We start from the raw sequence: 12,953 nt of genomic DNA, 5'->3' as shown, positions 1-12,953 counted from the left end.
AAAGCTCTTTACTTTGCCACGTATGGTTTTGTTTCTTTGTTTTTTAAGCACACCCTCACAAACAAAAATCAGAGTAGGAAAAGCTTTTTGTTCACAGTGAAAACCACAAACATGTTTAATGAATCATTTTCATAACTTGAAATGCAAATTTCCAAAAGTTGTGTAAAAATGCTGCAAAAAACAAAATCGTATAAAAGTATTTACCTAAGATTCCAGGAAATGCTTCAGATGTTTTTTGTACAACTTTAACAAATATTTACCTGGAACAGGTGGTGTATCGCTCCTCCTGTTGTCTCCGTGGAGACAGTGTTGACATTGCAGTTGAGCCTTTTCTGCCTCTTTGGCCAGTACCTGTGACATTCAGCAGTCACCTCATTGTTTTAACACGTGATGGCACACTGTGTCCATGTCACTAGTCTCTCCCATCACACTGATGCTGCTCTCACAGCTGCAGTCGCTCCGTTCTCCTCCTTTTCCCAAGCAACCAAATGCCACGTGCTGACATAGTTTTTTTTGGGTGGTTTACATGGAGTTGCTGAATGATCTTGTGGTGGCCATGAAATTGCTTCTTATTTTTTTGTTGTTTAGACTTTTAAAATATTTTATGTTTGCAGAGATGCTCCACAGTTAAACTCTGAAAAAAATAAAAACTAAAGTTGGTGTCACAGGTGCTTAGGGATGTTAGGTGATGGTGTGACCTGGTGGTGTTTGTGTATCTGATGCACAGGTATGATGAGTGGGTGAAGGCTGACCGAATTATATGGCCTACAGAAAAAGCAACAAAGAGGAAGCAGAAGAAGAAGGTGAAGGTGAGATGCCACGTCACAAATTGAAGGATGGATAATTATGGAGTTTCAATGTGATCAAAAGCTTTCTTCATTAAATACAGGTGAAAAGTAACCATTGGTTCATGTGATGAATAAAAGTTGAGTAACTGGGAATGTTTCTGTGTGACTGCTTAGTGTTAAAGCTGAGAGGTTGTTTGGTGGACAGGTGTCCTGTGATGTCGAATTACCTTGGCTGTCTGTCCAAAACCTGCTGAACTTCACTCTGAGATGAACGGACATCCTAAGGTCAAACATCCTTTTTATTGTCATCTCACTGTTTTCTTTCCACTCAACAGACCAAAGACGAGCTCGATAAGGACGAAGAGAAGCCAGCACTGATGGCGGCTGTCAGGCCAACTGTAGGGAAACGTGGTCGTCCTCAGATCAGGACCACACCCAACAGCTCCACTGGGCGTAGCAAAACTTCAAGTAGCGAAGGGCTATCCAATTGCAGAAGCAGCAGGACTGACACTTCCAGTATGGCCAACGGAGACAGTAAGCTGTACAGAGCATGCCGATACCAAAGAAATCCACTCAGTAGTGCACTTTATTGCCAAAAATGTTCCCTCATCTGGTTTCACCAGCATATGAACTTGAGTGACATCCAATTCTTGGCCCATAGGGTCTAATGTGATGTTGGCCCATGCTCGGCTATAACAGCTTCAAGTCTTCTGGGAATGCTTTCTACAGTATTTAGGAATGTGTTTATGGGAGTTTTTGACCGTCCTCCCAGAAGGACATTACCAGGCAAAAGTCTTAGAAAAAGAAAAGTCTCATTGCATGGTGCTGCATGAATGCTGTGGTAGCTGTTTTGGTTCATGGTGCCTCCCACTCTACAAGTCGCCGACCCTGGATCCAGCAAACAGCCCCAGACCATCACACTTCCTCCTCCATGTTTGACAGGTGATGACACACACTGTGGAACCATCCTTTCACCTACTCGACGACAAAGATCCTGTGTGATGAACTGAAGATTTCACATTTGATCCATCGGTCCATAATACCTTCTTCCAGTCTTCAGCAGTCCAGTGTTGGTGTTTCATGGCACAGACAAGCCTCTTTGTCTTGCCTGGCTTTCTCGCTGCAACTCATCCTGTCAAACCTGCAGCTTGAAGTCTTCTCTTCACAGCTGAAACAGACTTTCTTACTACGAGCACTGTTAAGCTGCTTGAAGCTGTTGTCCTGTGAGCCGCCATCACATGACCTGATTCAGTCGTGTCTCTGGGTCTGTCAGACTCTTCCTGTCACAGTTTGTTTCATAGTGCAGAAGGAAACTGGACTCACTGACACCTTGACTTTCTTTGCAGTCTCTCTGTAGGACAGACCGACATTTATAAGAGTTATGATGGTCCGTCTCTCTTCCATTGTTAATTGCCTTTTTCTCACCATGTTTGTACCAACACACTGCTTTCTGCAGCACAGTACTGTTCAGCTGATGCTGACGAGGGTACCACAGTGTGTCCAACACTGCTTTATGCAGACAGACGGGGCTGTAAGTAATCCAGAAAGGTTGGAACACCTGTAGGAATTAGTAGCACCAGCTTCCAAGGCTGATCAGCCTCCTTTGCTGCAGAACAGCTTTAAACTGTTAACCCATGTTGTGTTCTTTTTGTATAATTATGAAAATTACACTATTTTTCAGTTTTGGGTTACTTAAACTTCCTTTTTTCTTAAACTGTGGCAGTTCACCACTTACCTTTGTAGCATTTGAAGATATTCATCTGACTTCAACGACATGTTCTAAAACTTTTGACCAGTCGTGTACATTTGAGGTAGAGCAATGATGTTGGACAAGAAGGCTCGCCACGCTGTCTCCGCTTTAATTCATCCCAGTGGTCTTCTGGCAGGTTGAGGTCAGGACTCTGCAGCCAGTGACGCTCTTCCACACCAAACCTGCTCGTGCATGTCCTCATGAGCATGCTTTGTCCATCCCCAAACTGCTCTTACAAAGCTGGGAGCATGAACCGATCTAAAATGACTTGGTATGCCGAAGTATCAAGAATTCCTTTGACTGGAACTGAAGGCCCAGTTCATCATGCAGTGGCATCAGATACACCACTGCACCTGGTGATATGGAGAAACCTATTCATGGAGTGTCTCTGAGTAATCTGAAGGCCTCATCAGGTTTGTAGGGTTATAGTGGTCTAAGGAGCTTTGAAAGAAAATGACTGAGAGCCTTTACAGACAGGCCTATAGTGGTACAGTGGATGAGTGAATACATTTGGCAATAGTGTATGTTCACGTCACAAGATGCCTGTCAGGAAAAGCTGTATTTGTCCAGTTTGAATTGACCATCACAGTGAGGTGTGTCTCTGTGAGTAATGTGTCGTTCTCTCTGCAGACACTCCCCGGAGAAGAACCAGAAGGACTTCCGGCATGTACGACTCGGACAGAGCATCCAACGGTGAGAACAGCTCTGTTTGTAGTAATTGAGCCATTCAGTAATTACTAACTAACCAACCAATGTCCATCCTGCAGAGGATTCTGGGAACTCCTCAGATGAAAGTGAATCAGAAGACCCTTCTGACAAAAAAATATCGCCATGGCAAGGCAGAGCTGAAGTCTCACCTTCCAAGGCAGAGGAAGCAGAAGAGGAGCAGCAAGCAAGTGGGTTAGCTAATGTCATGGCATCTCCTCACAGCAATACAGCAACTTGTGCAGCAGCAGTTCAGCTGCCGGATGCTGCCTTAGCCTTGTGTCCCAGTATGCCTGAGGAGAACACTCATGAAGAATTACACCAATCAGAGAGGAAGGAGGCAGAGCAGGGGGAGAATCCTGCAAAGGAAGCTGCAGTGCTGCCAGCTGATCTGGACAAAGACAACCAAATGTCACCAGTCACAAAGACGGCGTCTGTCCAAGACGAAAACAAAACGTCTCTAAGGCAAGAATTACTTCCAGAGATGTGTCTGAGTAGGACCCCACCTCCTCTTCCTCCTGAAAGGGAGCAGCAGGTGCCCTCCTCTCTGCCTTCCTCCACCGATGAGGACAACTGTACTACTCCTGCATCCTCGCCAAGAGTGAAAGGTCGTAGGAGCAACATCAGGGAGGCAGGCTCTGAAACACCCCCTAGAGTCCCCCTCTCCAACCCCAGCCCTGCATCCACTGCCAGCCGCTCTCAGGCACCAGCGTTATCACCTTCTCCTCATAGCGTCTTTAAGAGGCAAGACGAGCCCATGGTAGTGCTCCACTGTCTCCCCACCCCACACCTCCTGCCTGAGGCGTCTCCTGCTGACTCGGACACTGACTCTGCCACTGAAGAGGAGGAAGCAGAGGAGATGGAGGAGGAGGCAGAGGAGGAGACAGAGGAAAGAAGCAGCGTAGCACTCAAGCGTAAGGCAGGAGACCAAAAGACAGCAGAAAAGAAACCCCGACCTGACAGAAGGCAGGAGGAGACCACCAAAATGGTTGCAGGAGCTTCCCCCTTACCACTCCACTCAGAGAAGAGCAGTGAGGCAGTGGTGATGGCAGAGGAACAGCCCCACCCAGCAGAAGAGCCACAGAAAGAGGTGTCAAAGGAGCATCTTACAGGTGCAGCCACAAAGGTACCGGTCATGCCTTCTGGGACAGCTTCGCTTGTTCTGGAAACCCAGGAGCCGGCGTATACAGAGGAGCTGGAACCACAGATGGATCCAGAATCACTGGTCTGCCATGAGGTGGACCTGGATGATACAGATGAGAAGGAGAAGCCCATCCCCTCCTTGGAGCATCACTTCCCTATAGTCAATGAGTCGCAACAAGCCCCCCCTCCACTCCCCCACCTCATCCATTCCTCCCTCCCCTCCCCTCATACGCCTCATTTCCCTCAGCCTCAGGCCAGGCCCTTTCTGCCAGAAGTCACTCCCATCGAGGCGCACCAACTACGCAAGTGTGACACTGAGGAGGGGGGTGTGGTGAAGGGCGAGCAGGAGAGAGACTCGAGCCCTGGTTTCGACGGCAGTGCTTCCTCGTCCTCCACCTCTCTCTCGTTGCAGGAAAATAAAGACAGAGGTAAGAGCACAATGGTACAACAGACAGAAATGTGACCTTATCAGTTGCAGGGCTCGCAAAATTTCAAAGTCCCTGGTAGCCCTTCGGGCAGGGACTCTTCAGTTTTTGGTAGCCCAAAATAAATATAAGTAGCCCGAATAAATAAAAAAAAAAAAAAAGAAAGAAAGAGAGCAATTTTTTGATTGATGTTTTGTTTCCTGTTTTGTTTCCTTTACAATATTATACATTAAAGTATAATATTGTAAAGGAAACAAAACATCAATCAAAAAATTGTTGAAACACAAATTACAACATTGCATAAAAATTACAATCATCAACTCAAATACTTGGTTCTAATTGAACAGAAATTTCTATGAACTTGTAAGAACTGTGTAGGACATGAATCCGTCTGTGTCAGATCCTGAATTTGAAATTTCCACTGAAGTCACGGGTAAGAGACAAGTGGAACCAAGATCGAGGCCCTTTGCTTTTTGAAGTTTGCAAAGACTGCTACATTGTGCCAGTGGTAGTTCACTCTTTGCAACATAGTAGCTGTTCTAAACAGATTTTTCAGGTTTATTTTTAGTATGTTATTTGCAATTGGTGTTTGTTCTGGGAAAGATATTGCAGACTGAGCAATAATGCGTTTCTAATGGGGGCCTTTCTTAAAATGACTGGTCCCAGTAACAAAGGCGCTTGTCGACTCAGAAATCGAGGGAAAACCAACAACACACCCGGCAGAACATTATGTTATTTACACGGGTGCACATAAGTGGTCCGCATGTGCGCATTCGCTGTCAAAATAAAAGACGCGCAGCAGATAAGAAGTTGCAACGCGCGTTTGCGTCCATATAAAAAGCTGTTCTTGTCCTAGAGTGGGATTTTCACGGCACATTCTGCACCACATCTCTGTGCGTTCATCATTTGTTTGAAGCCAGCTCACCTCCTGCAACCACTTTTCCGAGAATACGCGCTTCTTTTGTGGTTGGGACTCCTTCTGACATTTCTTTGGAGGTGGAGGAAAACCAAAGTAATTGCTTAAAGGAGCTTCTTCGACATCTTTAAGAGTTTTAAACAAATGTCTGTCCTCCTCCAGAAAATCTTATGTACGCAAACACGCGTTGCAACTTCTTATATTGTTTTTTATTTTGACAGCGAATGCGCACCTGTGGACCACTTATGTGCAGCCCTGGTTATATAGTTCGTCATATTGCAGCCACAGAAATTCTTTTGTCCATGAAACCATAAAGCTGCACTTTCTTTTTGCCTTATAGTCTGATTTGTCATAACTTCTCCGTTTTGTGGTAAGCTTTTCTTTGGCTGTCACTTCTTCACCCTGACCTGTCTTATTTGGCTCAGCAGAACTAAAATATATATACTGCTGCTTTTACACACGGACTCACATAAGCTCAGCGATTCTCTGCGCGATCAACCTCTCACATGTTTAAGCTGCGGGAGATTTCACTTGTCATGTTTGCATAGTAAGCTAACGATTAATAAGACGATGTCAGAGGAATTGGTGCACAAATTATCATCACTCACAGATCAGTGCTGTCGCTCTCTATACACAGTTCGCACGATTGCAAAGTGAAAGCAAAAAAACAAGCGCAAATTCAAATGCGACTTCAATATGTCACATATTGACAGTGGCTCACCGATGCCAATGACATAATTACCCAGCTACATTTCTGAAAGAATGCAAAAGCATTGACATATATTTTTCCTTCCTACAATAGCCCGACGGGCAGGGAAGAGATAGATTTTGGTAGCCCGACTGAAAAAATCACTAGCCCCGGGACATCGGGCTAGTGATTTTGCGAGCCTTGAGTTGGATTGTATCACAAGTAAGATATGACCTTTGACCCTTCAGGTCAGAAGAGGCTGACTGACTGTAACTCCAGCCCGTCAGCCAAGAAACAGAAACGGAACCAGAAACGACCACAAACGCCTGGGAGGGTGGAGAAGAACGGAGCAGGTCAGTGGCAGCTTGTACTGTAAATATCAGATGAAGACTTGTTCTGCAGGTTGAAGCAGATGACGTTTGGGTCCAATCTTGCTGTTATTCTGAACTCTTCAAGTTGCATTATGATCGTTTCATCCTCTGCTTAATTTGTAAGTTTGTTCACTTCTTTGGAAGTGAGCAGTGTGTTTTATTTCAATGCAGAGAGAGAATAGAAAACATGTCACATAATTTATAACCTGAGTAGCATGTCGTTGAGTGAAATAAGTATTTGAATCCACTACAACCTAGTCAAATTGCAGAACATGGGCACACAGATCACAATCAGTCAATTTGATACTGAGCTAGTAATATGTATAAGACTGTCCACAGAATCCACTTCTTCACTGGGCAAACTGGGCATGGACGTGTGCTTTGGCTAAGGGAACAGGACAACTGTGGATCGTATACAAGAACCTCTTTCCCTCAGCCACAGCACTGAAGATGGGTCATGGATGGTTTCAGTTCCAGCATCAGTATCCCAATACAACTAAAGAAGCACATTAAGGTCATGGAGTACCACAGGCAGTCTGCAGACATGTTTTTGTTGGTAATCAAATACTTATTTCACTCACTTGCATGCCGATCAATTTATAACTTTAATGAGCTTTTCTGGACTTTTGGTTGATAATCAGTCTGTCAATGAAGTGAAGCTTGGAGACTATAAGAAAGGCTGATGGGGCACAGTGGACACCCACGCTGCCTCTGTGAACGCAAGAACTTCAGAAAAATGTCACCTTCAAAATGATACATCAGTGCATCTACCAACAGTCTCAGACAAGTTCAGATCTGTGACTGAACTGAAATCAAATCGAATTGATGTTCATATTAAGGTCAGAGGTCAGATTTTGTGAACAAGTATGTAACACTAATCATTTACAGGTCATGAAGTTAAAATAGACATTAAACTAATGAAGGGCATAACAAATGACGTAACAAATAGCATAAATGAAATATTACAGAGGAGGAACATTATGAAAAGGTAGAAATGAATTTTGGCTCATTTTAGGCTCCAGCTGTGCTTCACACTCGGTGTGAAACTGCTAATTTCCAGTTTTATTTTTCTTAAATTGACTTGAGCTGGACACAAAAATGTAAGATGCACATATTTATTATTGTAAAAGTACAACTGTCAAAGTTGATCTGCAGTGAGCCTGTTGGCCGTTGTAGTGTTGGTGCTACCCGTGCTGCAGGAACACCTCAGCAGTGCCATCAGCTGACTAAAACCACAGAACGTTTCCACGTCATATTTATGTGGTCCTTCATTAGTAAGCTCCAACCAAGTACTACGTACGGTTAATCCTTTTTGATTAACCAAAGAAATGTTTTAATACTTTGTGATTTCTGATTTTCATGAGCTTCTAAATCATCATGAAAATAAAAAAGATTTTACTTGCTGTATATTTAATATAGTGTATGAAATTTGACCTTTTACCTTAAGTTACAAAAAACAGACTTTCTCTTCCACTAGTCTAATTTTCGGAGCTCCATACATAATCAATCAGATCCACGGTGAACCACTCAAACGTGGGCCTCGATCCATGAGTGCCCGCTCAGATCGACTGGTTTTCCATTACAATTTAGTACCTCCTGATGTGCGTGGTCGCTGTCATAGCAACATGTCTGAGTGCGACGTAATTACATGCAACACGAACGCTGCAATAAAGGTGAGTCGGCGGTATACCTGCCCTCTGAGCACGCCGTTGTTTTGGAGCCATTTCATTGCTGAGTTAATGTGACCCAGCCGATTAACAGAGCACTGTGGATGCAGAGACGACTCCTATGAGAAGATGCACAGCAGATTATTAGAACCACTGCATTACAAAGTGTTGTAAACTGTTTCCAGGTCACAGTAGTGACAGCGAGGACCAGTCTCGGCTCTCGTCTCTGTCAAAGTCTCAGAAGTCTCGTCCCAGCTTTTCATCTCCGTCTTCTCACAAACAAGACAAACAGAGCTTCTCCACCCCTCAACGCACCTACAAGTGGACCTTCCAACTTGGTACGAACACACACAGTGTTTGACACTGAACTGACAATTCAAACATGTCAAATGACACAGCTATAGGCCACTGTGGGCAAACTTGTGTTTCACGGCACAACATAAACACAACAAAGTGCTTCCACCTGAACTTTAACCTCATGTTGATGCTGAAGGATGCTCTGAGAGATTTTAAACAATTGTAAATTGTTGGACCTCTTTTTCTTTTTAAAATTGAGATTTGATCTGATCTGTGTCCACTTTCACTTTTCCTCAGATGAGCTGGACAGCATGTCAAGCACAGAAAGGATCTCGTTCCTCCAGGAAAAGCTGCAAGAGATCAGAAAGTACTACATGACCCTGAAGTCTGAGGTTGCGTCTATTGACAGACGCAGGAAAAGACTAAAAAAGAAGGAAAGAGAAGGTAGGAGGGCCTGCAGGCAAACGCTGACATCATCTGCTTGCTTTCTTCGTAGAGCTCTTTTACACCAGTACCGACTTTGCTTGACTTGGTCTCAGTGTTGCTTCTTATCTGTAGCCATTTCTCTCATTGCCAGATCTTTAAAAATGGCAGTTTTGGTTTTTGTGAAGGAGATGCTCTCGTGACTTATCGAGTGATGCCACCGACTAGCCAATCGGTGGCATGACATCATTTTTGAATCACCTCAGATCACTTGGAATCCCAGCTGAGTAGGTCCAGAAAGAGAACCTGGTACCAGGTACTTCCACCAAATAGAGCCGACCCAAGTGGAAAAGGTCTGTTAGACCAGTCCAGGAGAACCATTCCATTTCCAGTGACTCCTTTACGGAAGTCAGAAATTCAGTGGTGGGCACAGCAGGGTGCGCTTAGAGTCATCACTGAATGTGACTCAGTGGAGCGATATGGCTAATGTAATCTTGTTTTCCTGCCCATGCTGAGTTTGCATGTTCTCCCCGTGCTTGCGACAGACTGGCAACCTGGATGTACCCTGCCTCCCGCCCTATGCTAGCTGGGATGGGCTCCAGCGACCCTGAAACGGATAAGTGGAAGAGATTGGATAGATTTTTACTCCGTGTTCGTGGGGTATTGTCATCCCACTGGAGGCCAGACACACATGTTTGTGAAGTAGATATCTTGAGAACCAAGCGATGTAGTAGTTTGAAATTGAAACCGTAGGTTCAGCTGCTGAAAATGGTGGATGGTTCGAGTCTGAGTTTGACCTCAGCCACGTGTTGTACAGATCTTGTAAATGCTGTAACTCAAAAACAAAGTCACCTTTGTCACATTTATACTAAACGTGCATCTACTAAAGATCTCGGATGAGTTCGTATCCCTGTGGTGAAGCTTTTCAATTGAGTTAAAGTCAAGTTTTCAGAAACTCTGGTGAATGCAATAAACTTGAGAACAAGGCGACATCGTATTTTGAAATCAGTAACGTGTTGGATTTACTAGGAGGCTGAGGGTTAGTGTTGGACACTCCAGTATTTTCCCGTACAGCTGTTCAAAGATGAACTTTGTTTTTAGCCCAAATCTGTTGTTTCTTAGAAAAGCATTTCAGTTTCCATCCTTGAATAATTTTGCTTCTCATCGATGAATCCATTTGCTGTGATGTGCTTATCAGGGTTATATTACTAAAAGGTGTCTTTCTGTCCGTCTCTGTCCTTCTGTCTCAGTGTCCAACACAATGGCATCCACCTCATCAGGTTCCTCAGACACTGGTATGAGTCCGTCATCGGCCTCGCCCACTCAGAACACTGTGGTTGTGGAGTGCAGGTGATGACACGCCCACCCAGGCCTACTCATCCAGCTTGTTCCCTCTCACCACAGATTCCACCCAGTGTCTGCTCTGAGGGCACGATAAGACAAAAACTTTACAAAACTCCATCCACTTTGTTCCTGTGAGTGTCGACTCGTACTGTTGGAATCTCATCGCTCCATCAGTTATGGCCCACGGGCGCCATCCCCACACCTACGGACTCGATTCCCGTCTAAGGAAACATGAGGAACTTTCTGTTAGCCACCACAGAGCTCCTTCTTTGGTTTGTTTTTATTTTATTTCCCTCCCTCCACTTTGCTCTTGTGCTTTTCCCCCCCTCCCCTGTTTGGTCTGGTTGCAGGGGTCAGAGGTCACGGGCTTGTAGGAATTATTTAAGGTGGAACAGATTCGTGAAGCTGTTGATGCACACATCTCTACTGCATATGTTCTCTAGAAAACAAACTGTCCTCACTTTCTGCCCTGAGTGTTTTTGGTCTCTTTTAAATGGAATTAGAGCTTTTATTTTGGTTAAGCACAGAAAAATGTTTGATTTTTACAGCAGAAGAAAAAAAAGATATTTGTTGGAGAAGCTTTTTTGTGTGTAAAATACTTCAACTCTTCAGCTCCTTCAGTTATTTTTGAGTTTGAAGTTTAGCAGGTCAGTTTGGAATTTGTATGGAAGATCATTACTGCCAAGAAAATAGCTGAAGGGAGTCCAAATATTTGCCAGCAGATCTCAAACATTTTCACTTTGTTTCTTTCAAAATATTTAATTTTTGTTTAAATGAGTGAAAATGCCACTCACAAACATTGTTCAGTTCTTTTTATTTAAAGTGAAATTATGATGTAAAGTTTTGGGTTTGATTTCTCACAGCTGAGATTCTTGTAAGTTATAAATTCCCTTTTATGTTAAAAGACCAGTTTTTTTGTTTTAACATTTGGATCTTTTGTTTTGCTGCCATATTTGTGATTCAGTATTGTAGCTTTGATTTGAATAATAACATTAAATGTGATCCATCTTTAGAGTCTTTAAAAAAAAAAGTCTGAAATTCAGCTGAATCGTTTTCCATCAACCAGTAAAAAGTTGGAGTTAATTTCAGTGAACATTTTCTTTCTTTGCGCAGTGAACGTGGGCGTTATGGGTAGTTGTGACGTTGACTTCTGAAATCTGAGCTTCAACCAGCTGATCTCAGAATTCTTTAATAAAATTGTCCAATTTAAACATTCACTCAAGTTACTTAGTCACACGTTTGCACCAAAGGGTGACTCCATCATTCTGCTGGCATCAAGACTTATTGGTCATGTTTTTGCACACAAGTTTAAATGGGATTTAAATGTAAGTACTTACCTTTGAAACTATTGTCACAAAGTTTTCCTACAGACAATTTTATGGATTCAGAATTTTGACTTCAGTTGTCTTAAAATATGTTTATGATCTGATGGTGAAGTATCCGGGCAAATTCTAAACATGATGCTGGTGAACATGATTTTGGTTTTTTGGGGGGGGGTTGAGCCCTGATTACTCCTCACTACTTCATTAAATTATTAATTTTAGGTTATAATTTTTGTTCTTCCATGTGTTGGGTCTCTAAGCTCGATGGTGGCATTGTTCTGGAGGGTTCTGTTGCACTTCATCTCTGGTCTCTTCCTTCTCTGAGTTGCTGTCTGCATTCAGCTCAGACAGGCTGATTTCAAGTCCTTGACTCTTTCGTGTGTGTGTGTGTGTGTGTGTGTGTGTGTGTGTGTGTGTGTGTGTGTGTGAGCGTGTGCACGTGTACATAAAAAGCTCTGAGTAAAGAAAAATAAAGTCGCACCCTGTATTTCAGAACTACATTTTACATGCCTGTAAAGAATAATTTCTAATATTTTTAAGAGAAGACTGTTTGTACTGTTATATTATGAAGCTTTTTTTTCTTTTGTTTTTTAACTGTTTTCCAGTGGCTTTTAAAGAGAGCAGTGACTGTAAATGATGGGGGGGAGGGGCGAAAACACATTTCCTCCCAAGAACAGAAGCCATGCTGGAACTGTGTGCACAATGAGTGCTCTCTGTTTCTAATAAAGTTTTTAAAGGTTTCTGCTCTGGCCCAGTCATTTCAGTCCCCAACCGAAATTATCTCCATACTAAAATAATCTCTTGAGCAGAAGAAATGGGAGCATAAAAACAAGTTGATTCCAAAATCGCTGTTTAAAACGTGTAACACATGTCTACATTGTGTCCTGTGTGAGGTGGCTGTGAAGAGCGTTCTCGAGGGAACCTGGGAGAAGACTGGACTTCTGCTTGTTTAACACTAAAGGTGAATGTAGCCACTTTATTAATCCCGAAGGAAATTATGGGTTACAGTAGGCAGCATGCTGGTTGGCGCATGCACACTCACAAAGGAACCCTCAAACCAAACATACTTTACACAAACATTGGGGAGACCGGTCAGAGAGGTAGGCTGATATGG

General features: G+C 43.4%; 1 protein-coding gene across 4 annotated transcripts in view; it reads left to right on the top strand.

Moving 5' to 3' along the window:
- arid4a (AT-rich interactive domain 4A) overlaps window positions 1-12,580 on the top strand; it is a 37,813-nt gene extending 25,233 nt beyond the window's left edge. For 3 of the 4 annotated variants that reach the window (XM_086274100.1, XM_086274101.1, XM_086274102.1), the window contains exons 18-25: window positions 728-809; window positions 1,124-1,322; window positions 3,169-3,231; window positions 3,306-4,814; window positions 6,664-6,768; window positions 8,639-8,791; window positions 9,048-9,194; window positions 10,424-12,580. In XM_086274100.1, coding sequence (XP_086130226.1) covers window positions 728-809; window positions 1,124-1,322; window positions 3,169-3,231; window positions 3,306-4,814; window positions 6,664-6,768; window positions 8,639-8,791; window positions 9,048-9,194; window positions 10,424-10,527 — 2,362 coding nt within the window. In that variant the 3' untranslated portion in view covers window positions 10,528-12,580. The remainder of the gene's footprint in view (window positions 1-727; window positions 810-1,123; window positions 1,323-3,168; window positions 3,232-3,305; window positions 4,815-6,663; window positions 6,769-8,638; window positions 8,792-9,047; window positions 9,195-10,423) is intronic. The other variant, XM_086274103.1, reaches the window with a different exon arrangement.
- Window positions 12,581-12,953: the final 373 nt, after the last annotated feature.

This window comes from Aulonocara sp. 'chitande type north' Nkhata Bay, linkage group LG19 (genome assembly GCF_057382095.1).
Source record: "Aulonocara sp. 'chitande type north' Nkhata Bay isolate Kocher_YH1m ecotype deep benthic linkage group LG19, A_spYH_male_GT1.1, whole genome shotgun sequence".
Taxonomy (NCBI): domain Eukaryota; kingdom Metazoa; phylum Chordata; class Actinopteri; order Cichliformes; family Cichlidae; genus Aulonocara; species Aulonocara sp. 'chitande type north' Nkhata Bay.
This window is presented reverse-complemented; position numbering and strand designations above follow the sequence as displayed.